Raw genomic sequence first — 26,500 nt, forward strand, 5'->3', positions numbered from 1 at the left:
CTAGAGCAAAAAATGTATTTTTGATAAAGAGGCAACACTTATTGGAATGAAAATATAACATCTGGAGAAGTCAAGAGAAGAGAGATATAAAGAAACAGGATCTTGATGACATTCCTGAGTGATGAAAACAGTCTCCTTGTCCTTCAATAGGCAAGATAATAAAAGTATAAATAAATTATAATAGGATTTGTGTGATATATATTTAACCCATCCTAATGCAAAAACTTTATGGACCAGGAAGGAATGAAATTATGATGAGACAAATCTGGCAATTATATGCAGAATTTATTAACAAGAGAATTAACCATCAAACTTCCTAGCAAATTTCTGCCATTACATGTGTCAATTGGTTAAACATTTGAAGGAGGGATAAGCAGGATGAATAAATGCTAGCTCTAAATATTGAAGTAACAGTGATGGATGGAGGAAGATATCCACAAATTGCTGACACTGCAGTGTGTTAAATGGCATAGGAAGTAAAATAAACAAGAAAAATGGTAATGGAATAATTTAAAAAAAGAATGATGGCAATAAGGGAAGTATGCTGTATGAATACCAGGGTGACTCAATTCTTGACACGGTGAACGTCATCCACAAAAACAGCCTTCTGAATTGTGGCACAGAAGAGGGGTTTTCTTTTTTATTTATTTATTTATTTGACAGAGTTTGAGAGTGAGAGGGAGAGACAGAGAGAAAGGTCTTCCTTCCGTTGGTTCACCCCCCAAATGCCCGCTACGGCTAGAACTATGCCAATCTGAAGCCAGGAGCCAGGTGCTTCCTCCTGGTCTCACATGCGGGTGCAGGGGCCCAAGCACTTGGGCCATCCTCTACCGCCCTCCCAGGCCACAGCAGAGAGCTGGACTGGAAGAGGAGTAACCGGGACCAGAATCCGGCACCCATATGGGATGCCAGCGCCACAGGCCGAGGATTAACCAAGTGAGCCACGGCGCAGGCCCAGAAGAGGGGTTTTCAAAACTTGGAATCGGTATTTACCAAACTCCAAAGATAATGACTCTCTAACATTTGAGAATAAAAATTAAAACTATTATAAATGCTTCTCTTCCTTTTTCAGCTTATTAAATTGATAGGATATTTATTGGAATATAATTTTTATAACTAGATGGGCTTTTTTTCTCCTGAGTTTGGCTCTGTACTAACATTCAGCAAGATACTTATTTTTACTGCATGGATAAGAATTATATTGGAATTCCTTTAAAAGAATCATTTTGCTATATGTTTTGTACTATGGTTCATTGTTCAGAAATTTATGCACATTTATTTTATTTTGTGGTTTGCTTATTAGTTTTCAGTGTTCACTAGAATACAGAGCTATTATTTTATTTTCATGTACCTCATAATTTCTAGTAGAATATGATTTCATATTCAGTTTTTGTGATTTCCCATTGATTCCAGTTTGTAATATACAAAACACCTTAAACTCATTTTTATAGATGAATATAGGATGACAAGCACTTAATAAATCCAAAATTAGTCCTTATGAAAGTAAAACTCATCATGTATATTACTTTGTTTTGTATATTTTTAATAGACATCAAGTTTATAAATACAGATGTATGGACATAATTTAATATTCTATTTATGAAAATCTGTAAGTCCTTCATTTACCAGTATAATAGATTGTATTATAGTAGTTTTATAATTAAATTTATGGGGCTGGTGCTGTGGTGCAGCGGGTTAACGCCCTGGCCTGAAGCACTGGCATCCAATATGGGCACTGGTTCTAGACCCGGTTGCTCCCCTTCTGACCCAGCTCTCTGCTATGGCCTGGGAAAGCAGTGGAGGATGGCCCAAGTTCTTGGGCCCGTGCACCCGTGTGGGAGACCCAGAAGAAGCTCCTGGCTCCTGGTTTTGGATCAGCATAGTTCCGGCCATTGCAGCCAACTGGGGAGTGAACCAGCAGATGGAAGATCTCTTTCTCTCTGCCTCTCCTCTCTCTGTGTAACTCTGACTTTCAAATAAAATAAATAAATCTTTAAAAAAAGAAATTTCCCACTGTTTTTGTTTTTTTTTTTAATTTTAAACATGTTAATAAACATGTAATAGTCATACATTTTTATAGAGTGCGGTGCAATATTTCAACCCATATATATATAGCATGGATTATCAAACCAGCAATAATCCTTCCATTTCCTTATCTTTTCCTTATGTTCAGAGTCTACCAGCTCCTCTTACCTAGTTCTTTATACAGTGTATAGTACATTATTGTGAACTTTAGTCAATCCATGGTGCTATTGAACATTAGAAATTATTACTTCTACTTGGCAGTGATTGGTGCCATTATCCAACCTTCCTCATTGCCCTCCCCCAACCTCAGCCTCTAGTAACTACCATATTAAGCTCAGACGAACTTTTTTCTGACCTCCATATTCAAAACAGAATATATGACACTTTCTTTGTGTCTAGGTTGTAAATGTACACCTAATACTGGTGCCCAAAATTTTATCAGAGAATTATGATATCTAAAGGGAGAAGTAGCAGGACATTTCAACACACAGCTTTCATCAATGAACATATTACACACACAAAAATCAACAAGGAAACATGAGTTAAACTACACCACAAGCCAAATAGACTAGCTAGACATTCACAGAACATTCCATCCAATAGCTGCAGAAAAACATTTTCATCAGCACCATGGAATACCCTCCAGGATAGGCCATCTATTACGTCACAAAATAAACCTCAAGAAATCTTTAAAATAAAGATCATATCATGTATCTTTTCTAATCACAATGGAATAAAACAAGAAATCATCAATAAAAGAAAGTAGGAATTATACAATTACTGGAGCCTGAATAATATACTTCTGAATGATATCTGATAATTGTAGAAATCAAAAGAAAAATTAAAAATCCTTAAAACTATTGAAAATGGAAACAGAACATTCCAAAATTTATGAGACATATCAAAAGCAATACTAGAGGTAAGTTTATGGCATAAGCACCTATATCCTTCATCTCAAAAAACAGAAAGATATCCACCCCTATCAGAATGACTATTTTCAAGGAGACAGAGAGTAACAAATGTTGGCAAGGATGTAGAGAAAGGGTAGTTCATACATTGTCAGTGAGAATGTAAATGATGCAACCATTGTACAAAACAGCAGGAGTTTTCTTTAAAAAATGGAAATGGAACTCTCATATAACACAACAATCCCACTACTGGATATATACCCAAAAGACATGAACATGTTGTATCAAAGCCATACCTCCTCCACCATGTTTATAGTAACACTGTTCATAATAACCAAAATACAGACACAGCCAATGTGTCCATCATCAGATGAATGAACAAACTGTGGCTATATACACAATGGAATACTATACAGCTATTTAAAAAGAATAAAACCTGTCATCTGCTTTATAATGGAATGGAAATGGAGGACATCTCATTGCGTGAAATAAACCACACACAGAAAGACGAATATCACATGTTCTTCCTTACTTATGGAAGCTAAAACTTAGAAAAAAACTCAGTATAAACACAGAATGCTAATTACTGGAGGTTCGGGGAGGTGGGAGGGATAAAAGCAGCTTGGAACAAAATAAGAGAAGCTGGATGCTATTCATTAATTGTGAGAAATATATACTAATGTGAGATATTAATAGGGAAAATGGTAAATTGGTATTGTGAGGTAGCTGGTTAAGCCAACAGCACTTGTGACTCCAGTATTCCATACTAGACCACTGGTTTGAGACCCAGCTACTTTTCTTATGAACCAGTTTCCTACTAATGCACCTGGGAAGGCAGCAAATGATGACCCAAGTACTTGGAACCTGGGAGACCTGCTTAGAGTTCCTGGCACCTGACTTTGTCCTGGCCCAGCCCTGGCTGCTGTGGTCATGTGGAAAGTGAACCAGTAAATGGATGGAGAATATTTCTCTCTGTGTCTTCCCCTCTCTCTGTCACTCTGCCTATCAAGTAAACAAATAAATATTTTTTAAAATGCAGAGGAAATGAGGTGAGTGGTATATGGGAACTCATTACCTCACTTTTTATGTTTTGTAAATTTAAAATTAATAATAATAAGGTAGAAATAAAATAAATGGGAAGACATCAAGCTAACAAACTAACAATGTATCTCAAGGACCCAGCCTAGAAAAAAAAAAAAAAAATCAAACCCAAGGTTAGTAGAAGGAAAGAAATAACAAAGATCAGAGCAGAAATAAACAAAACAGAAACTTTTTAAAAAATCAATAAAATGATGAGCTTGTTCTTTGAATATGATCAAAATCAATAAACCTTTAGTAGAATAATCAAGAAAAGAGAGATTCAAATAGATAAAATCAGATGAAAAAGGAGATGTTAACAGCTGATACTGCAGAAATACAAGCATAGCAACGAGGGTTTTTGTGTATGTTTTCTTGGTTATTTCTTCCCAGATTGTCTATAAAGTTAACTTTCTTATTTCCATTCCATTGACAATATTATTATAATTATGTTTAAATTGTAGATTAATATAGGATCAACTTCATCCTGATCATATCAAAGTTCACAGTCATTTATTTGAAAAATACTTTTCTGTTTCAAACAGAGTTTTATAAGTTTTCCTCTTTTTATAATAAGCATGCATTCCTGGGAATTTCATTGCTTTGTTGCTATTGTCAATTGTCTGGTTTTTGTGCATTATATTTATATTTAATTATCCCTGGGAAATAGGAAAATTTTGACAATAACATATGTTCCTTGTATCTACCCATTTTGTTTCATTGGTGCTATTATTTTCAGTCTTGAATATCCAAACAGATATTCAGATTACTACAAATTCTTTCTGATACTGTAGCTGTGTCTTCTTCCTGATTTTACCATTGGTCAGGCCATCTACAATGCAGGAAGGTACTAGCAGTAAATGCAGAAATCTTTTACTTGACTTCTATACAATTACCTCTAGTTTTTTCAGTTAATGATATATTGATTTGGAGTCTCTGATAAGTGCTGTATAAATTTCAGAAATTACGATTACACTTCTAGTTTTATACTTTTTAAAAAGATTTATTTATTTATACTTATTTGAAATACACAGTGACAAAGAGGGAGACAGAGACAGATTTTCCATCCACTGGTTCACTCCTCAAGTGCCTTTAACAGTCCGGGCTAGGCAAAGCGGAAGCCAGCAGCCAGGGATTCAATCCAGGTCTCCCATGTGGATGGCAGGAATCTAAGTTCTTAAGCCACCTCCTGATGCCTCCCAGGTATGTTAACAAAAAGCTGGGTCAGGAGTATGGAGTAGTCAGGAATCAGATCAGCACTTTGATACGGGGAAGAGGGCATCCCAATCATTGTCCAAACCTATTTTCTTAAAATTAGGCAGGTGTTTTAAAATTAATCTATGTCATTTTAACATGCAGTAAGAATAACTCATTTAGCCTTATTCAGTTCCAAGATTTAGATTTCTTATTATTGAGTTCTCCTTGAGTTGCTAGAGTGAGAACTATAAATAGGGCATATTATTTTTTAACACACTGCTGGATTTGATTTGTTAACATATCACTTAGGATTTGTACGTGTACATTCCTTAATAAGACAGAAATGGTCTACTTCTTAATACACTCATCACATGTTTGGGAATTAAGATTGAATACATTTTAAATTCTAAAAACTATTCCATCATCTTTTTTGCCTAAATAAAATATTGTGAGTTTAATTTTCCCAGAACATTTGAATCCTACATTAATGCTAGTTATGGTGCATGTGTGCATGCACATGCATAGATGAAAAAGTATAGACATAAAATTAACCTACAACAGCAGAGCAAGAGCCCTCCCACCTTATAATTGAGAGCAAAAATTTGTATAATAAGTAAATATTCTTCTGCACTAATTTACATTCCATTACTGTTATCTGAAAGCTGGCTATGAGAAAACTCAGAATAAATCATTGCTAATAACGAGATTTAGGACCAGAATCACTTCAACACTTTCAAATGGGAAAGATATCTTCATTTTGATTCGGAAATCATTGCAATAATAACTCTATTTTCAACTCTAGTTCCAACTGTTTTTGCCAACTATAAGCAGCCTTAATACACTTACAGGTTTTTATCTAGCTACCTGATAGACTGGCAGATATTTCTTTTAATTCAATCCACATTAACTTAACAGACCCTTTATTAGGGAGAAACAATGATATTAATAATTAGAGGTGCTGATATTGATATTAAAGACTGTGAGTTGATCAGATTTAGATTTTATAGGAGCTAAATGTATATACTTTTAAAGCCTTTATTTCAAAAACCGCAGATACCTTATTTTTACAAAATTTTAAGACATTTATTGATGAAAAGACATTCCTAGCATTCTTCCTTAAGGCCTGGAAAGTGTGCTGTGTGGTGAGAGTGCCTGAAATTAAGTGGTATTAATATCTCTGAAAATATACCTAACTAGTGTGGGGACAAGCACAGCCTATTTTTGTGCAGATAAGTTGATATTTTTGGGGTGAGAATCTAAAATCAACACAAGTCCAATCATCACTGAATTAATAGTGTTACAACTTTTCAAAACAAAAGTAAAATGAGTTTACATAACAAGTCTAGGCAGCCTGGTGTGCAAACAAGTCTCCTTCACTTGACAGCTTGACAAAGGCTACTGAACTTCTGTTCAGTAAATACAGATTCTTTAAATGCTAGGTAACTGCTATTGTATGTATCTAGTTTTGGATTCTAGAAGCAAGCTTCCATTTCAGACAGCCTGGTTTCCAACAGGGCCTGCCTCCTAATTTTTCATGTTTATTTGGTACACACCTCCTCTCCCCCGCCTTCTCCAAATATAGACATACACAAAATAAACTCTGTACTATAGGTCAAGCTATACCTTCCCTAACCCAACCATGTTGTTTTTTGAATTCAAAAATTTAAAAAAATCTTCAGTACTCTATGAGTCATTAATACAAAGTGAAACACATAAGCATGCTTGTATTGTCATTGAATATTTATAATGTATAAACAAACAGACTTCTGGATTGAACAGCATTGGTGTTAGATATTTAAAATAATGAAAGAGAATATGCAGTATTTGTCTTTCTGTGTCTAGTTTAATTCAGTTAACATAATGATGTTCAGGTAGTCCATTTTCTTGCAAATACCGAATTTCATTCTATTTGATAACTGAATAATAGTTCATTTTATAATATGCATACGTGTGAATATATATGTATATATATACACCACATTTGCTTTGTTAATATATATGTCACATTTTCCTTATCCATTCATCCAGAAGTTCACAGGAAGTTTTAAAAAAAAATTACATCTGAGCTTATTAATAGTGGTTACTCGATGCTAACAAGAGTGGGAGGATGACATCAAACCACAGTCAGAAGCAATGAGTTTCAGTGTTCAGTAGCACAGTGGAGCAGCTGTAGTTCACAGTAATGTATAATGAATAAAAAAAAACTACAAGAGAGGAGTGGGTAGACTCCAAATACAAAGAAATGATAAAGAAACGAAGAGGTAGTTGCCTGGTTTGATATGTTCATGTTGTATATATGTGTCCAAGTGTTGAACTGTACCCCCATAAAAGTCTTCATAAAAACTATTACATGGTAATCACATATTTAAGAGAGAATAAATGGAACACTTATATACACACCATACAAAGATGGTGTTTAATAATCATTTTTAATTATATGTCATAATAAAAACTCTACAAGCATTATGCTACCCATTTCCTTTCCTTCACTCATTCATGGATTTCACATATGCTTATTGATGCCTTTACTGAGCCAAGCAATGTGCTAGATAATGTGGGGCTGGACTGGAGTTGTGGCATAATTGAGTAAAGCGATGTCAGCATTCCATGTGAGTGCTGGTTCAAGTCCCAGCTGCTCCACTTCAGATCCAGCTCCCTCCTAATGTGCCTGGAAAAGCAGTGGAGGATGCTCCAAATCCTTGGGCCCCTGCACCCATATAGGAGACCTGTAAGAAGCTCCTGGCTCCCAGCTTTGGATCAACCCAGCTACAGTCTTTGTGGCTATTTGGGGAGTGAACCAGTGGAAAGAAGATTCTTCTATCTCTCCCTCTCCCTCTCCCTCTCTGTCTCTGTAACTCTCCTTTTCAAATAAATAAATAAAGATTTTAATAAAAAAAAATATAATGTGGAGTGACCCACTGGATACTAAAATACATTTCTTATAGGAAAACATAATTTGGTAAAATACGATTGCACAGCTAAAAATAGGATTTTTAGCTTGGTTCATTGATGTTTAGCTAAAAAAAAAATCTCCCTTTAGGCGTATCTATATAATCATATATAAGCCAATTTGATTACAGGAGTAGTGTTAGGTGATGCTTTCTAGCAAGAAGACAGAGGTGGACTTTATTCTTCCTCTCTATCGTTCTGCTGTATGCTGCCTGAAAGATGTGTACACTGATGGAACTCTCTCACAGCCCATCTGGATACAAAAGCAAGGACTGTCCTCTCCAAATAGCAGAGGAGAGCAAGTGTTCTTACCTGAGAGTGTCTAAAGCCTGTACATGTACCATAGCTTGTCCATTTGAACATTTACACTATGTAGAAGAGAAATTGCCACTTTATTTACTTTCAAGTATTTTTGACTTATGTAGGCAAATCTAATCCTAACAAAGAAATGTAAGGCAATATTTAAAAATACAAGGTATGGGGGAAGCATTTGATGTAACAGTTAAGATGCTGCTTGGGACACTTGCACCCCACTATCCGAGTACCTGGGTTTGAGTTCCACTCTACTCCTGATTCCAGCTTTCTACTAATGTCCTCCTGGAAGGCAATACGCAATGACTATTCAATGACTATTCAACTATTTGGGTCCTTACTACTCAGGAGAGACCCAGATTAATTTCCTGACTCCTGTACATCTTGGCCCAGCCCTGGATGTTGTAGGCATTTAGGGAGTACACTAATAAATGGGATAGTGCATTTCCTCTCTCTCTCTCTCTCTCTCTCTCTCTCTTTCTCCATCCTTCCCCTGCTCCCTCACTCCTCCCTTTCAAATCAAATCAGTAGAATAAATAAATAATTTAAGAATATAAAATAATATTTGATAATTTCTATTTGAGAAAGACAAAAGAGGCAGGTGTTGAAGTATTATGGAAGGTAGTATTAGTCCTCTAGATTTGTTAGTACATAAAATTATGAACTAGGAAGATTTCTTCAATTTAACTGCTAGCATGTACGTAGATTTAAAAGGAGCTAAATATCTTTCATGCATAAAAACACAAACTTATTACCTAATATATTTTCTAAATAATATTCGTTGAGGGAGGAGGCACATTGAATATATAATAGAGTGCCATTAGAAGTTTAAATTGGTTCTAATATTCCAATTAATTTTCACTTAATTTTTAAAAAATTATTATTCTGTGCTAATGTTTTTTCCCCAAGTTAAAATCAAGCACATAAACTTATTTTACAACTGTGGCATATATATTCACTAGTACCATTGGAGAACCAGTTCAAGAAAATAATTCTCAACAAGTGAATGAAAGGAAAACTTATATTTTCTTTTTCTACTTGCAGGCAACACTGATGGACAAGTACTTGGATCCTTCTCATATGTCTTCACTTCATATTATAACATTGTAATAAACTACTGTAAATTCAGAAGAAGATATCAATGTGACACACTTCTAACAAACTTCAGAAGGTAAATATGAAATATGGAAAATGTTGTCCATGCATCACAAAACACTACCGCAGAAAGTAGGCAGTAAACAAAGACCCAGGAGATGACGATAGGGTGGGCAGAAAAGGAATCCAAGGCAGTAACCTTCAAATACCGGAAGAACTTGCATGGGTGGAGGAGAGGAGGATTAGACCCTTTTTGTATATTGCCTCCAGCTGGCAACTTAAGCCAATGTTTTAGAAGGTTTCAAAAGAAAGATTAAATCTTAATAGAATGGAAAATCTTTCACAGACTCCAGAAGTGGACTTGCCTGCTTGGGGACTGGGGAGGGCCACACTTCTGTTGACTGTTAAGCAGCATCCGACTGCTCACTAGTTGCAAATGGTCCTGAGGAGCTTGGACCATTAGATGAATAATACCTGACTGAGAAGATTTTTACTACTCTATTTTTGGTTCTCTCATTCATCATCTATTCCTAATATTTTACCCTGTTATGCAAGAAACACCAAGTCAGTGATCATTAATTTCCCCCAGAATGTATCATTTCCAAGTTTCATTTTCAGAACACTGATTTCAGATAAATAAGGCATCTTAAAGTCTATCATTTTATCACTATGAAACCAAAGTAGGAACACAGGAAGATGGCATTTGAAATTCAAAAGACACAACATAAGGCTGTGTTACCTTCCTGGTAAAACCATACATAAATCATCAACCACCAGATGTAAATACTAACTGAGTGGATGCATACAGGTCTGTAACAAATAAAGGAAGTAGTTTCCTGTACGGTGAGAATAACATTTTACTGTCATGTTCAGCAGCTGTAGGACAGATTTTCTTAAATCATAAAACACACAGTAGTTGAATGGGGTAGATCCTGATAACCACCTTGTAGAATGTCTGAGCCAAAGCTTTAGAAAAGGGCTGAGAAATCACACAGGAACTAAGGACCCCACCTGCCACAGATCTGTCACAATGCTCACACAAACAGTGCTATACAGTAATGAGGGCCTGAGAGAACTGTCCAAAGTCACCCTGTTCACATTCTAAAACATGCAGGTGGACAGTTCAAACAATGTCATCGAATGGGCCAACGACCCTAGTGAGCTCGGTGAGGTGGACTCTGAAGCAGGGAAGTCTGGGGCAAGCCACAGATATACCATCTACTAATTATATTTCCTCAGACAACACATTAGTTAACTGTTCAGTACAACAACAACATACTGAGACAACTAACTGTACAAACAGAAAAGTTTTATCTAGCTAACAGTTCTGGAAGTTTAAACCCAATATTAGGCAGACCCACTGGTTTGGCCTTTGATGAGAATGGTGGATGGCAATGGGAGACTGCATGCAGAAAGACAATCAGATTGTGAGCCCAGGAACAGAGTAGCTGTGTCTAATCTCAGGCTTTTAGAACAAGCATCTCATGAGAAGTACCATCTAAGGGCATACTGCCAATGACCCAAAAACCTCCCAATGGGCCTCACCTCCAACAATTTCTACTGTCTTGCAGTAGCAACACCCTAGTGACCAAGCCTTTAACTCATGAGTCTTTTAGGAAAATTTAACAGCCAAAATGATATCCAAACAACAGCAAACAGAAAAAGTGTTAGTACTTCAGTTTTCTCATCCATAAAAGGAGAGTAACTTGAAGGTACATGTTATAGTATTGTTGCAGTTATTAATGACTAAGTTCATGCATATTAAGTCCCTAAAACAGTGTCTGGCATAGAAAGAGCACATTAAAAGTTATTTATTATTGTCCTCAAGGAACCTTTAAAGGCAAAATATTTTTTAAAATAAAATCTCCATAGAGATCAATCATAAATTTTTAGTGTTTAAATTAATTTATTTTTGTCACTCTCCCTTGTATTTTTCTAGCTCCAAATAACCTCTTCTATGGATGATGCTACAAAAATCTGTATGTCAAATAAAGGTTGATTCATAAACCTAAGCATCAAACCAGCCTATAGTTGGAATCTATTGGATGAGTGCAGGATGGTCCTCCTTAGAAGGAATGATAAAGTCAGACTCTGAGTTTTAACTAAATGTTAATGCATAAGTGGTATTGATAAGCATGTACAGAAATTTGTATTAAATCAAAACCACTACAACTCAAATGTTAGTCACTGGTGAGGGACCTTACTCTTGAGTAATAGACACAGGATATTATGAAAAGCTGATCTTGGGGCTGGCGCTGTGGTGTACCGGGTAAAACTGCCGCCTGCAGCGCAGGCATCCCATATGGGTTCTGGTTCGAGTCCCAGCTGCTCCACTTCTGATCTGACCCAGCTCTCTGCTATGTCCTGGGAAAGCAGTACTACAAGATGGCCCAAGTCCTTGGGCTCCTACTCCCATGTGGGAAGACCTGGAAGAAGCTCCTGGCTCCTGGCTAGGGATCAGCACAGCTCTGGCCATTGTGGCCAACTGGGGAGTGAACCAGCTGATGGAAGACCTCTCTCTCCCTCTCTTTCTCTCTCCCTCTCTCTCTGCCTTTCCTTCTTTGTGTAACTCTGACTTTCAAATAAATAAATAAATCTTTAAAAAATTTTATCTGACACAGAATCTCAGTATGGCAAAAGGACAAGCCAAGTAGCCACATATTCCCCTGTATCCCTCAACTCCCATTCCTATATCAGATAAGATCACCAGGAAATCATCTTCCTGGAAGTCATTACTTCATTTTCTTATAATAATACCTTTTCAAAGCTGTGATTTGGATTGTTTCTTTATAAGAAATTCTTAACATACAAGTGACCCATCAAGACACCATTTAATCCTTCCTAAAAAAAATTGATACCATTTTCAAATATTTTCCAATGTCATTTGTATCTTTCTGTATAAATAAAAAGCCCCAAGATACATGCTGTAAACAAGAATAAGTGTCAAAAAAATCCTTCCTCACTGATTATAACAGCAACAATTACACTTATTGGACCTTTATCATACACTAGGTTCTATGTTTCCATAGCTTGTCCTCACTTAAATTTGCATGATATGGGTATGATTCATATTATAATTATCAGATAAAGAGAGTAATTTTCAGCAGGATTTAATGCTTTTCTTAAGATTATGCTATACAAGTAACAAAATTAAAGTACAAATTCGTATGCATACAGGCTGGGTTTTCTCATTCTAAACAAATGACTGTCTTGAAGGGTAAAATTATGAGGGAAAAACCTCCTTCAGTTTTTATATCACATTTCAGAAAGACAAGTCCATTTTTCCCAGTAATCACATTGACAAAGCGTGAACGAATGATAGCACTTGGGGACCCTCTAGTCTCTGTGGTACAGTGGAGCTAGCCTTCATCACCGCTGATAAAGCACTCAGGATACTCAGACAGAATCACTGTGTACACGGAGAAATTACGCAGGGATGCTCCAAAAATCAAGTTATAATGAACCATAACAGGACAGTTTTTAATTTCTGTCAATTGACTGATGAAATATTTGACAATGAATTTGTCAAGTGATGGTTTTTCATAGTAGTGATTGACACAGATAGATAAAAATCCAGGAGACTAATAAGATCAAAAGTTTATGTCCATGGGTGGTTCTGAGAGACATTAAGAACACTCCAGAACAGACTCTTGAGATATGTTTAACCAGGCTTCCATCAGATTATCAATTTAACTTCAATCATTTCCCACAAGAAGCCACAAGGATTTTGTAAGAAATCAATTTCAAAATCAATTTCAGAATCATACCTAAGACAAATGCCGCTAGTATTGCTTATGGATTGCTCAAGATAATTTGATGCAATAGGAAGAACACTGATCTTTGAGTATGCAAGAGGCACTTTTGATTTGATTACTATAGATTAAATCTTTTAAAGAATCCCACTGCTAGTAACTTCTATTTGTCCACCAGTGTTGAGAAAACACTGAAGAAAATCCTGATTAATCATTTCACTGCTGAATTCAAGTGTAAGCATTACAAGGACATCAATGAAAGCAAACATTCCATCCATTGCCTCTGTACCACTTGTGAATGTACAAAGAGAGTCTCCTTATAGCATCTAGTCTTTCAGGGATTGCCTTCTACCTTGTATCACCAAGCCATTTAAAGAATAATGATACGGTAGGATCTCCAAAGATAGTTCTTTGATCCATCACATTGTCTGGCAGTCAGTACAATGAGATTCAGAAACTCCTGGAGAGTATATTCAATGGAAAATAATTACACAAAAGTAACAACCTTACTTGGTGAGACTATTTTTTACCAAATATCTAGGTGGCAATCTCATCTAGAGACACATACAAAAATAACCTAATCTGAATTGTGTGCTCTTGGATGTCATATGTTCCCCCTTAGTATTGAATTCATACTAAATAGAAAAAATGTGTTCACTCCTATATATAAAGATGAGAAAACATTGACGTAGGATGATGATGCACATGGCAATCTCGAGCACAGACATAACTGGCCAGAATGTATGGTGTTGTTCAGAGAGAAGAAACCTGATGTAAATACCACATGATTCTCAATAAGCTTATTGCAGAAACCACTATAGGCAAGGAGAAAAATATTTGAAGATTTGGGGTGTGTTTTCTGGAAAGCTGAGCAGTGTTAAGCTAGATAGGCAGAAAAACAAAATCTCTTTCAACAGGCCACCCAAATTCTTTCATCACAGTAAAGTTTTCAGGAAAAGATAAGAATCTCAATTTAAAAAATCAACAATAGGCAAATAAATTCAATGAAAGGATCAGCTGGCAATGGGAGAAATAAGACTGCCAATGAAGAAAAAAAAAAATGCATGTCCCACAAAGAGGAAATCTCATCATCATGGGGCTATGCCAGAGTACAGAGCTGAAAGCCGGAGGGCAGCCATGGGGCTTCCAAGAATGAAGATCTTCCCCACAGAGTGGGTCCACCACCGAAGTGGTCAGAGATAGAAACCTGAAAGCATTTACACAGGTAGACAGAGTTAAAGGCTTTGATTTCATAGATGGATTTTTTAAATCCAAATTTTAAAACCTGTGCTTTCTTTTGCAACCTATGTGTGAAGAACTAATTTAGATATAAAACTTAACTTTTATAAATGAAGTTTAAAAATCATGGGGCTGGCGCCATGGAACAGTAGGTTAACCCTCCACCTGTGGCACCGGCATCCCCTATGGGCAGCGATTCTAATCCTGGCTGCTCCTCTTCCAATCCAGCTCTCTGCTGTGGCCTGAGAAAGCAGCAGAAGATGGCCCAAGTACTTAGGCCCGTGCACCCACATGGGAGACCAGGAAGAAGCACCTGGCTCCTGGCTCCTGGCTCCTGGCTGCTGGTTCCTGGCTCCTGGCTCCTGGCTCCTGGCTCCTGGCTTCAGACTGGTGCAGCTCTGGCCATTGCAGCCATCTGGGGAGTGAACCAATGGACAGAAGACCTTTCTCTCTGTTTCTACCTCTCACTGTCTGTAACTCTACCTCAAATAAATAAAATCTTCAGAAAAAATCATCTGCTTCCAATCCCTCTTCCTGCTAATGCACCTAGGAAAGTAGCACATCATGGCCTAAACATTTGGGTTCCTACTACTCACATGGGAGACCTGAATGGAATTCGTGGCTCCTGGCTTCAGCCTGGCTGACATTCGGCTGTTGCAGATATTTGAGGAGCAAACCAGTGGATGGAAGATCTCTCTCTCTCTCTCTGCCTTTCAAATAAATAAACCAGCCTTTCAAAATATAAAAAAATCTTCCAAACATAAAAAAATGAAGTCATGTGTTGAGTTACTGTATAGTAAGATATCTGACTGTTCTGAATAATTTTTTTAAGATTTATTTTATTTATTTGAAAGAGTTACAGAGAGAGGTAGAGACAAAGAGAGAGGTCTTCCATCCGCTGGTTCACTCCCCAGATGGCCACAATGGCCGGAGCTGCGCCAATCCAAAGCCAGGAGCCAGGAGCCAGCAGCCAGCCCATTCTGAATAATTAAATTAGAAGTATAACAGCAAAAGAATACAACATTTATTTATATTTATCAATCCTATCGACATGTGAGAAATCCAATTTGTGTATTGAAAAATAAATCATATATTTAAAATCAACAACAATAAAATATTATCTGAAAAGTGGGAAAAGGTCAAATTACACTCAGAAATGATTTAATCCAGTATTCTGATTAAGTCAAAGCTTACTGAAAGTAACTTAAAATTCTGAGCAAATTTTTTTAAGAATGAAATTAGGGGCCGGCGCTGTGGCACAGTAGGTTAATCCTCTGCCTACGGTGCCGGCATCTCATATGGACGCCAGTTCTCGTCCCGGCTGTTCCTCTTCCAATCCAGCTCTCTTCTGTGCCCTGGGAAAGCAATAGAAAATGGCCCAAATCCTTGGGCTCCTGTACCCATGTGGGAGACCCAGAAGAAGCACCTGGCTCCTGGCTTTGGATCGGCACAGCTCCAGCCTCTATTGTGGCCATTTGGGGAGTGAACCAGTGGGTGGAAGACCTTTCTCTCTGTCTCTCCCTCTCACTGTCTATAACTCTACCTCTCAAATAAATAAAATCTTTTAAAAATGGCATTAATAACTACTACTAAAGTATTATTATTTGAACTTATATTCAAGTACAATTCAACATCAAATAAGTAAATTACAGTTCTGAGTAAAGATAGTGTTTTGTTCCTTCATACTTTAAAAATCTTGCAATTATATCTAAAATTCAGTGACTAATCACAGAGTTACATGACAAACCCACTTATTATCTACTGCTATGCTAGATACTGAATTAACACAAATATAATGCAGACATGAGTCTGTATTCTCAATTACCTCACAGTTTAGCAGAAGTGAGAGTCACATTCATATACGCAACAGTCTATAGCCACACATAAACTGCAATGACTCTAAAGTTAACCTATACAGAAAGTTCTCTAATCTAAAAGATCCCCATTACATTAATACTGCACCCACAGCACTCCTTTAAAAATAAAATATTTTACTAGCTCCCATACGCACAGTCACTTGATTCACACGACAAGTACTATTTGATGGAGGGTAAAGCATCAGTGTGAAGGATGGACCACAGGAGCAGACACTGGGTACAACGGTGAAGCCCTGACTCCAGACACCCACACCTTGTATCAGAGTGACTGGGTTCCAGTCCTATCTCTGCCCTCCATTCCAGCTTCCTGTTAAAGCATACCAAAGGAGGTCACATACCAAAGGAAGTGCTGACTTAACACTGGTGAATCTCTGCTACCTACAAAGTAGACCCAGCCTGAGTTCCTAGCTCCTGGCTTTGCCTGGCCCATCCAGGGCTGTTGCAGGCATTTCTGAGTGAATCAGCAGATGGGAGACCTTTCTCTGCCTTTCTCATTCTCTGTCTTTCTGTTTTCCAAATAAATATAATAAAGACATTTTAAAATATAATATACTGCAATATATGTGCAAGTTATTGCAGAGAAATCTTCTGATCAAGGAAAAAGTAACAAGAAAACATTTGGTTGTGGTGCGGCAGGTTAAAGCGCCACTTGTGATGCTGCTTTCCACATGAGCACCAGTTCAAGTCCCCAGGACTCTGCTTACGATCCTGCTCCCTGCTAATGCACCTGGAAAGGCAACATGTGACGGTCCATGTGCTGGGGATTCTGCCACTCATATAAGAGACCCAGATGGAGTTCTGGGCTCCTGGCTTCAGCCGGCCCCAACCCCGGACGTTGTAGCCATCTGAGTAGTGAACCAGCTGATGGAAGATCTTCTCTCTGTCTCTCCCTTTCTCTTTGAAACCCCTGCCTTTTAAATAAATAAAATAAGCCTTAAAAAAAAAGCCTTGTAGATGCATAGAGAAAATGCAGAAGTCCTTAGGGTAAAGAAATAAAAATAAAGAGGAAAGAAATTTTAATATAGACTTCAAAAGTTTTCCTAAGGACAACTTTTGTTTGCAAGGAATCTAATTTGCATCATAAATCAACTGAGTCTTAGTTTTCTTTTGCTTATTTTAAAATTATTGATAAAAATATTCCACAATATAAAATACGCTTCCAAAATTTGGAGCAAGTTCTACTGAAATTAATATCATTTCCCACACTTAAATGTTAAACTTTTTGTGAAAGGTTTAATATGTCTATGCAGACAGGACAATTAACAAGTATGACTCATCAAGTAAAAAACAATTTACTTACAATTATCTGATATTTTGGAAGAAAAATATTCCAAAAGACTTAAAACACTTGTTCCTCTTAATTCTGGCTCTTCTTCTGGTTTGTCCATGAGTAAAATACTTTTTCTAGAATTTTTACAGTCACAAAAACCAATCAGAGCCGTTTTTCGCAAATCAGAAGTGGATGCATACAAGCAGATTTCTGAAAGAATTGTTGTATATATGGTGACTATATTCCAAGCTGAGGAAAAATCATTTACATTGTTGCTTTCTTGCTGAAATGAGAAAATACATATTTGATAAAAGAAGTCAATTCTCTCATATTAAGAATTCTATAACAACATAAAAGAAATATCTTCAAATTATTTGGAGTTATTAAAAGATTATAATAAGCTAATATTTCCAAATGTATGCATTATTAAACAGATCTTCCATAGGTGGATTGTATAAAATACAGTTCAAAAATTAAAAAAATAACTAATAAGTATGCAATGAAAGAATATAAATAGCCAATAAACATACAAAAAACTTTTCAATTTTTGTCATAATCTAATGAAACATTGATTTTCATTATATCTTAAAAATATTTTTGATTTATAATTCAGTTCTAGTTTGTGACATTTTCATATATCATTCATAGGAATATAAGAAAGTTATACTTGCTGTAGAAAAATTTAGACATTTGTTTCAAGAATATTAAAGAAAGTAAGTAGTTATTCACTCAGTAATTTAGTGTTACTAATGTATTCTAGAGAAATAGTGAGAAATGCAGGTAAAGATTTATGTGTAAAAACACCAGTTCATCATTACTTGTAATTAACTGTAGCTCTTTATATAACAAAGTTAATGTTTAATAAGAAATGGTTAAATAAAGATCTCACTCCTACTAAAATATGTACATAATAACAATCAAAGATGTTTAGAATAAATTTAAATGTACATTTGCTTTAATATTTAATTAAAATTGTTATCATTATATGTCCTAGTATAATATACAATTTAAATAATGGGAAAAATAAAGTATGTGTCTACACAGGTCTCTTTTCACAGGTAAATTAGCAGTGCTGTTACCTGATTCTGAATGGAGAGAATGCTTGAAATAAAATCCCTTAGTAGGTCCATCAAGGTCCTCAAGCAGGCCAGGTTTAATTTGGCAGCCTCCCCAAGGACCAACAAAGCCAGTGCTGAATCCAACCTAGAAATTTTATTAACAAAGTGACAAAGACTTTACTGTAAAATAGTAATAATGACTTTTTAATGAACAAAGCAATAGACCAGAAAAAAGGAGTTCCTGAATTGTCAGATACACTTATTTCCAAACTGTTGGTATTAGTACAGGTTATAATAAAAGTGTACAAGAAAAAGTCACACTTTGGAAACATATTCAAGATCAGAGAAGTGCTTGGATGAAACTTTGCGAGTAATAGAAGCCATTTCTTCAGAGATCTGGGATGACAAGCAATCACGGGCTCTGATCCCAGAGTGCTCTCATATCTCACACCAAACAGGCTTTCGGCTTTTAATTTTGGCAACTCATTCAATGAATTGAATTTCAAGAGAGTGTTTCCTTTTCAAAACAGAGAAACATTTTTTAAAAATGGCTTTCCATTCCTAACTACTGTAAAAATTCAACATTGTTCCGACTGGCAAAAAGCACATTGTCTCAAATATTTATATTTCATATGAATGAAAGATTGTCAAATGTTATTTTTCAAAATATTATGTAATAACAAGGAAATCACAGAAAAATTTATTAGCCTTAAATGTATATATATATATATATATTCTGAAGCTTTCAGAATACATTTGATAGATGCTATTTTTGTTCAACTAAAAGAGACATAGATTGAAAAAGAACTGATAAATAAGAACTCAAATGTAAAATTATCTGTTTAGTTTTATCAACTTGAGTTATAGACCATTAATAAATTAAAAAGTTGATACATTTTATACATATGTAATTTAATTTTCTTTTTTTTTAGATGGAAGAAACTCCTTTATTTCTAATAATGTTGAGTCAGTATGTGATGCAGGGCAGTTCATATACTGTATCTCAGTCTTTGTGTTGTTAGGCTTATTTTATTTTTTTTATTTAGTTACTTCAAAGGCAGAGTGACAGAGAAAGCAGAGAAGGAGGGAGGTGGTGCTGAAAGAGGAGAGAGATTGATTTTTCCATCCACCTGTTCACTCCCCAAATGGTCACAACAGTCAGGGTTGGGCGAGGCCAAAACAAGGAGCCAGGAACTTCATCCGGATCTCCAACATGAGTGGCAGGGGCTCAGAACCTGGGTCATCACCTGCTGCCTTCCCATGTGTATTGTGGGTGATCGCATGAGGCTGCCTGCCTAGCCCATGCAGTTATCCGGACTGCTGGTATGGCTGGCAGCAGGAGCCCCAGGCACATTTCTCCCCACCCCACCTTCTGCCAATCAGGTAAACTGCCCCTGGGTGTGGCCCAGGCCTACCTGGAAAGCTACCCTAGCTATGTGATCTTCGAGCTGATTGGAGAGGCATATTAGTGCCAGTGTCAGTTCTGTCCTGTAGTAGTGGTGTTGCCTTGATTTAGTTATGCCCCTTGTGTCTGCCCTTTAAAAGTGTGAGTGGCTGTGAATAGACAGACATGTTCGCCGAAACTTGTCTCTGGTGCTTCTTGTGGGAAGAACACTTTCGCCCTGCTCTCCCCAACAGTGTGGCTTTGCAGGACAAGCCCCAGTGCATTATCAGGGAGTAGAGCAGCTGGAACTTGAACTGGCACTCCAGTTCAGGATGCTGGCAACGGAAGTGGAGGCTTAGTCCATGTGCCATAGCAAATATAGTGGACTTACTTTTCAGAGACTATTGTGAGATTTAAATGAAATACTCTATGTAAACGGAACTAGGTTCAAAATAGTAAATGATCTGAAACACAAAAATACTACTTCAGACTTAAGAGACTGATAACTTTCTCCACAAAATCTCTGAGTGACTAGAAGAGATCCAGATGACCTCTAAATTGGACAATGAGTCATTCCTGGGAACTTGCTCACACTTCAAGATAGGGTCATGTAAAAGAGAGAGAATGGCCGTGGAGTCCATAAACTTTCTTTTCCTCTGAATATATTTCATAAGCACAAGGTTTTTGGCTCTTCTTCTCTCTTATAAGGCTGGAAAATTGTGTCTAACCTAGGGCATTCTCAGTGAACTATGGATTGAAAAAGATCCATCAGTGTCAGCCACCTATGGTAAAAAAGTGCTTCACCAGAAACACACTGTTCCAATCAATGCTGCTGACTGCAAAATTTTATGTAAGTGAAAATACTTTGCCAAAAATAGAAGAGAAGCATCAATACTTATAAATTGGAGTTTGTTAAAAAAAATCAAAACTGAAAGCCAATGCACAAAGAAAGCAGCACTCAAATTGGATTAGGCTAGAGATTTTAATAAAGCACTATCTTCCTTGTGAACTCATCATCATAAAGTCAGTCTCAATTATCAGTACATCGACTTGGTTTTATAATGCCATGAAATTAACTATGTACAAAGTAATTTATAACTACAATAGATTTTTCACTATTTTTGTAGAAAAGAATCTGAGCCAGAGGTTTATTGGCTTGTAATCCACACTCTAACCCTGTTTCCTCAATAAGTTACTACTATTTTAAAAAATGGAATTAGAATGTCAAAGTTAGTAACCTTACATAACTTATTCCAATCTAGCAATAAATATTTCAGAGAATATTGACAATTTCAAAAAATCCACACACCTCTGAAAGTTAAGAATAAAAGGAGGATCAAAAAGAGTAACAAGGGACTGGCACTGTGGTGTAGTGGGTAAAGCCGCAATCTGCAGTGCCAGCATCCCATATGTGCCCCAGTTCAAGTCCTGGCTGCTCCACTTCTGATCCAGCTCTCTGCTATGGCCTGGGAAAGCAGCAGAAGATGGTCCAAGGAATTGGGCTCCTGCCCCTGTGTTGGAAGACCTGGAAGAAGCTCCTGGCTCCTGCCTTCGGATCTGCACAGCTCCAGCCATTGTGGCCAATTGGAAGTGAACCAGCAGATGGAAGACCTCGCTCGCTCTCTCTCTCTTTCTCTGCCTCTCCTTCTCTCCCTGTGTAACTCCAATTTTCAAATAAATAAATAAATCTTTAAAAAAAGAATAACAACTTAGTGGGAATTTCCACAGACTGTATAACTAGCTAAGAAGCAGGGTTAAGAAAAGCATTGAGGAGCTCCCACGTGCCACTTCACAAAACACAGCAGCCCTGTTTCTTCAAAGAAAGTTAAAAGAAAAACATTGAAGAAAATAATAATCTCTACTATTTACCCTGTTTTTTATGGAATCAGAAAAAGTGAGGCCAATCCTTTATCTTGGGATACTTAATATGTACCCAGAATATTAAGTCTATGTGGCATCCTCATGTCACCTCATGTATCCAGAGGAGACAGGGTTCAGATGATAAAGAGAGTAGGAAATAGTCCAGCAGGGATCTGGGATGTGAACAGCAGGAGGAGGAGGGAAACAATTATAATGCAGGTTTGTATCTGCTCCTTATAGGTGAACTATCACAGAGCAAGGAGAATAAAGGAAGCTCCCTGATGACAGTGCATGCCTATATTTCCAAATATGAAGTTTGCATTGCTTTCTCCTAGCTCTGGGATAGGTAAAAAGGAAAGTGGAGGAGGGAGACCTATATGAGAAAAACAGAAAACATTCTAGCAAGAGCTAAAGAGAGTATTGGTCTAACCACTTGGAGAAGATCATAACTGAAAAGGAGTTCTTAAGGAGCCAGAAGATATCCTAACAAGACCCAACAGCTCAGGAGGAAGAGATACCACAAAGAAAAGCTTTGATGCTGAGATTAAAGAGTACAGTAAGAAAATGGAAGATTACAAAGAAATGATAATCATAAAAATATCATAAAAATCCATCACTGAAGATGTTAACTATAGAAGTGACACTTGGAAAGAGGAAAAACTTGAGAAATTGTTCCATAATTTACGGAGAAAGGTGGCAAACTAAGACAATTACTATATAATTCCTATTGAAACAATCGAAGAAGCAAAGTCAAGAAAAAAACTTGGTAGTATAAAGGAGGGAGGGATAGGGTGAATGGAGGAAAGGAGAGAAAGAAACTAGAAGAATTTAAAGTTATGGGGCTGGTACTGTGTTAAAGCTGCTGCCTGCAGTGCCAGCATCCCATAAGGATGCCTGTTTGAATCCTGGCTGCTCCTCTTCCGACCCATCTCTCTGCTGTGGCCTGGGAAAGCAGTAGAAGATGGCCCAAGTCCTTGAGCCCCTGAACCTGCATGGGAGACCAGGAAGTGCTCCTGGCTCCTGACTTCAGAATTGGTATAGCTCTGTCCATTGTAGCAATTTAGAGAGTGAGCCAGCATATGGAAGACCTCTCTCCCTCTCGCACTCCCCACCCACCTCAATATAACTCTGCCTTTCAAATAAATAAATCTTTTAAAAAATCAAAATTTAAAGTTATGAAGAAAATGGGAGGCAACTGAAGGAAAACCTCAGTACTAAGAAGTCAAAATTCATTGCAAGCATCCATGATACATAGTAGGGGACTTCAAAAAGTTTGTGGAAAATGGAAATAAAAGATAAGCTGATTTTAGTTAAAGAAAATTTGAAATCCATGCATATTTTTCCATAGCACACATTTCTATGACCTTTCTGGAAAAAAACTGTTTTGTACTAAAATAAACTTATATGGAGTTTTCCAAGTATCTTTATGTAAGAGTTTTCCCAGTATATTGTAAGAATAACTCAGCACAGCAAAGCAGGAGTGGGAAACACATATGTACTGTGCCTAGTCAGCGAAAGATCTTCAGAAGTTGTAGAGCAGTAGCCAAAGCATTTGTGCCGAGCTTCACATAGCGTGGACTAATCTCTGGGTAAACCAGAGGATTTTCCTCCATAGCCTCCCATGACCAACAGTGGGACAAGAGTGGGCCAGCTAACTCCTGGCCATAAAATCACAAAATGTGCTCCTAAAAAACTCTGGACTGAAAATTAATAGAAAAAAGAGGAAGATTGGTGATGAATATCTCAGCATAGCTACAAACTAAGAAACAATATAGAAACATTCAAAGATTTGAGGGAGAATTACAAAGAAACTACGATCATAGAAGTCTACAATTATGATTTTTAGGGGAAAAATAATAGGTGATAAATACAATACCCAGCCCAGGGTCATGGGTACCCGGGCCTTCTATCACGTGTTCCATCATGTGTACACCAGAAGTTGGTCACCCACCTCGAAATTCATTTTCTCTGAATAAATTCGGTCTGGCTCTAAATTCGTACACTGCCTCCTCTCTATTCTGTGCCTCTTTTCCTAACATTTATGGTGCCCCGTGTGAGGAAGCACCAATCTGCAACTCTTTTCCTATCAATGTGCACAGTCGATACCGGACTGGATGAGGAAAGTGAGCAGGGGTAGAAAGGTTGACCAATTTGGTTAACTTGCAAAGAGACAGGAGGATGTGAACCAAAATAGGAATTCAGAAGCCAAGAGCTTGACTCCAGAAAAACTAGACCAAATCTGATCTAGAGGAACATGAAGTATCCAGGGGAGAATTGCAATTGGAAGGTATTTCATATTATTTATCTCACTGAAATCTCTCAAAAACTGGTTGAGGAGGCTATTATCTACATACCTATTAGACGCTCACAAGGACCCAATTCACAACTAGATAACAAAAGACTGGACTCAAACACAAGTCTTTGGATTTGAGGTTGAATTTGAATTTTTTTAACTGCAACATTATACAGCAAGGAAAAAACCCTGTAAGTTGCATATTCCCCTCAATACAAACCAAGAGGTTATTACTGCTTTAGAGCAGGGCTGCTGAATGTCTGTCCCGTGAAATCGTTTGGTCTGGCCCTGCCAAGGCAAGCCCAGACAGGACTCGAAGTTCATTATACCTATTTGTAAACTGACAGTTTGGTGTGGGCTGTGAATGATGTTATAAATATCCAAAAGGCCCTTGGGCAGAAAAACACACTCCTGATCCCTGATAGAGGATCAAAGAACCAGTAAGAAATCCAAGAAATTAATAAAGAGGAATCGAGGAATGAATGGAGATTAGAAACCTACATGGATGTCTCAGCTTGTGAAGAAGGAAGGAGGAGAATTCATGAAAACTTTTGTTTGAATGGTTTTGGTTAGACTGTCATGTGAGCAGCGTTATGCTGATTGGGTCAAGGATACAGACAATGCGGATAGCAGTGATCAAGCTGGAAAGCAAAGGCCATTAAGTCCATACAGAGCAGCTGATTCACATTGATGCAGACACAAACTCTGTCTGGAAAACACTCGCCATGCAGATAGAGTTTTACATTGTCAAGTTTTTTTTTGGAATATATTCATGGAGCACATTAAATTGGCTCTTTGGCTTTGGGAGATTTACATTTTATACATTCTGCTGCTCTACTGAAATGCCATACTGCATTTCTCAGGAGTTTTCATTGGCTAATAATTCAATTATAAACACAATTCATTATCTTCATGTTAGATTTGAGAGCCTTTTATGTTGGCTTGAGCTATCTCCCTAGAGCAAATGGGACAGTTTATAAAAGGCCAAACCACAGGGAGGAGCATTGAGAATATGAAGCATCATATAAAAATGTAACCATAATAAATGTAAATCTGACTCCCAGCACACTGTTTATCTCCAGCTCTGGGCAGATAAAGGCAGATGCTTGGCCGGTTGGGGTGGGGGTGGGGGGCTCATGCCATTCTCTTTCTCTACTTCTTCATTGTGTTTTACAGCTATTGTCTTTAGTACGTCCTCGACCCAGTTTCTCCTTGTCCCTCAATGAGGTCGCAGTTCTGTGCTGACATCCCACATTCCTTTCCTGGATCTCGAGTTTTAAGCTCGGCTGAAACCACTTGGTAACTTTGTATTGTATGAACTTTATGAAGGAGGTTGTAAGAAGTCAGGCAGAGAGGTACATGGCGAATTATTTCCTGACCCATACCGTCAGAATAGCACATACGAGAACCTCTCACTTGTAAAGGCACAAGCAATTTTCACCATTATAAATGAAATGTCTTCTGATATCTCTGTTGAATAGTCTCCCTTTGCATTTTAAATGTCTGAACATTCATTCATCACTAAGTTACCTTCCTGATATGCATGGCAAATAAAATCATCCAGGTTACTACTGCTAGTGGTCAGCTGGCATTGAATTTCAGGCACTAAACCAAATGTCACAATTCCAAGACAGTCCGGTCCAGCGAATCCCGATAAAGTCTTATTTTGTTATCAGGCCCTGAGGCCTCAACATTTCTATTTCATTCTAAACCCAGTCAATTCACTTTAATTTTTTCATATGAACTCAGCAGTATTTTAGAATACATGAGACCAGTATTAAAGTTTTCCCAGAAATGCAAAAGCAATTTTGGTTTGATTTTGGTAACTATACCACAGTTTGTTTTGTTTATTTGGAGCAATGACTTCTTGAAAGGTGTGTAAGCTGTTATAGAAATAAATATTTTGCAGGTTGGTATTGTGGCACAGTGGGTTAAATTGCCATAGAGGATGCTGGATTCTAGTCTCACCTACTCAGTTCCAAGCCTTCTTCCTATGTTAATGTGTCTGGGAGGCAGCAGATGATAGTTTAAGTGCTTGGGTCCCTGTCACCCATGTGGGAGAACTGAATGGAGCTGTGAGTTCCTGGCTTTGGCCTGGCCCAGTCCTAGATCTTGTGGATATTTGGAGAGTGAACCAATGAATGGAAGCACTCTCTCTCTTTCTTTCTACCTCTCTCTCTCTCTCTTTCTCTGCCTGTCAATAA

At 37.3% G+C, this 26,500-nt stretch overlaps 1 protein-coding gene across 25 annotated transcripts in view; it reads right to left on the minus strand.

Annotated features, from left to right (window-relative positions):
* TMEM232 (transmembrane protein 232) overlaps window positions 1–26,500 on the minus strand; it is a 343,834-nt gene that overhangs the window by 191,182 nt on the left and 126,152 nt on the right. For all 25 annotated transcript variants that reach the window (XR_011381960.1, XR_011381961.1, XM_051853886.2 and 22 more), the window contains 2 exons: window positions 18,781–18,904; window positions 17,732–17,984 (listed from right to left, as the gene is read on the minus strand). Coding sequence is in view for 23 of the 25 variants with exons in the window: in XM_051853886.2 (XP_051709846.2) it covers window positions 17,732–17,984; window positions 18,781–18,904 (377 nt within the window). In the remaining 2 variants the exon portion in view is untranslated. The remainder of the gene's footprint in view (window positions 1–17,731; window positions 17,985–18,780; window positions 18,905–26,500) is intronic.

This window comes from Oryctolagus cuniculus, chromosome 14 (assembly GCF_964237555.1).
Source record: "Oryctolagus cuniculus chromosome 14, mOryCun1.1, whole genome shotgun sequence".
Taxonomy (NCBI): domain Eukaryota; kingdom Metazoa; phylum Chordata; class Mammalia; order Lagomorpha; family Leporidae; genus Oryctolagus; species Oryctolagus cuniculus.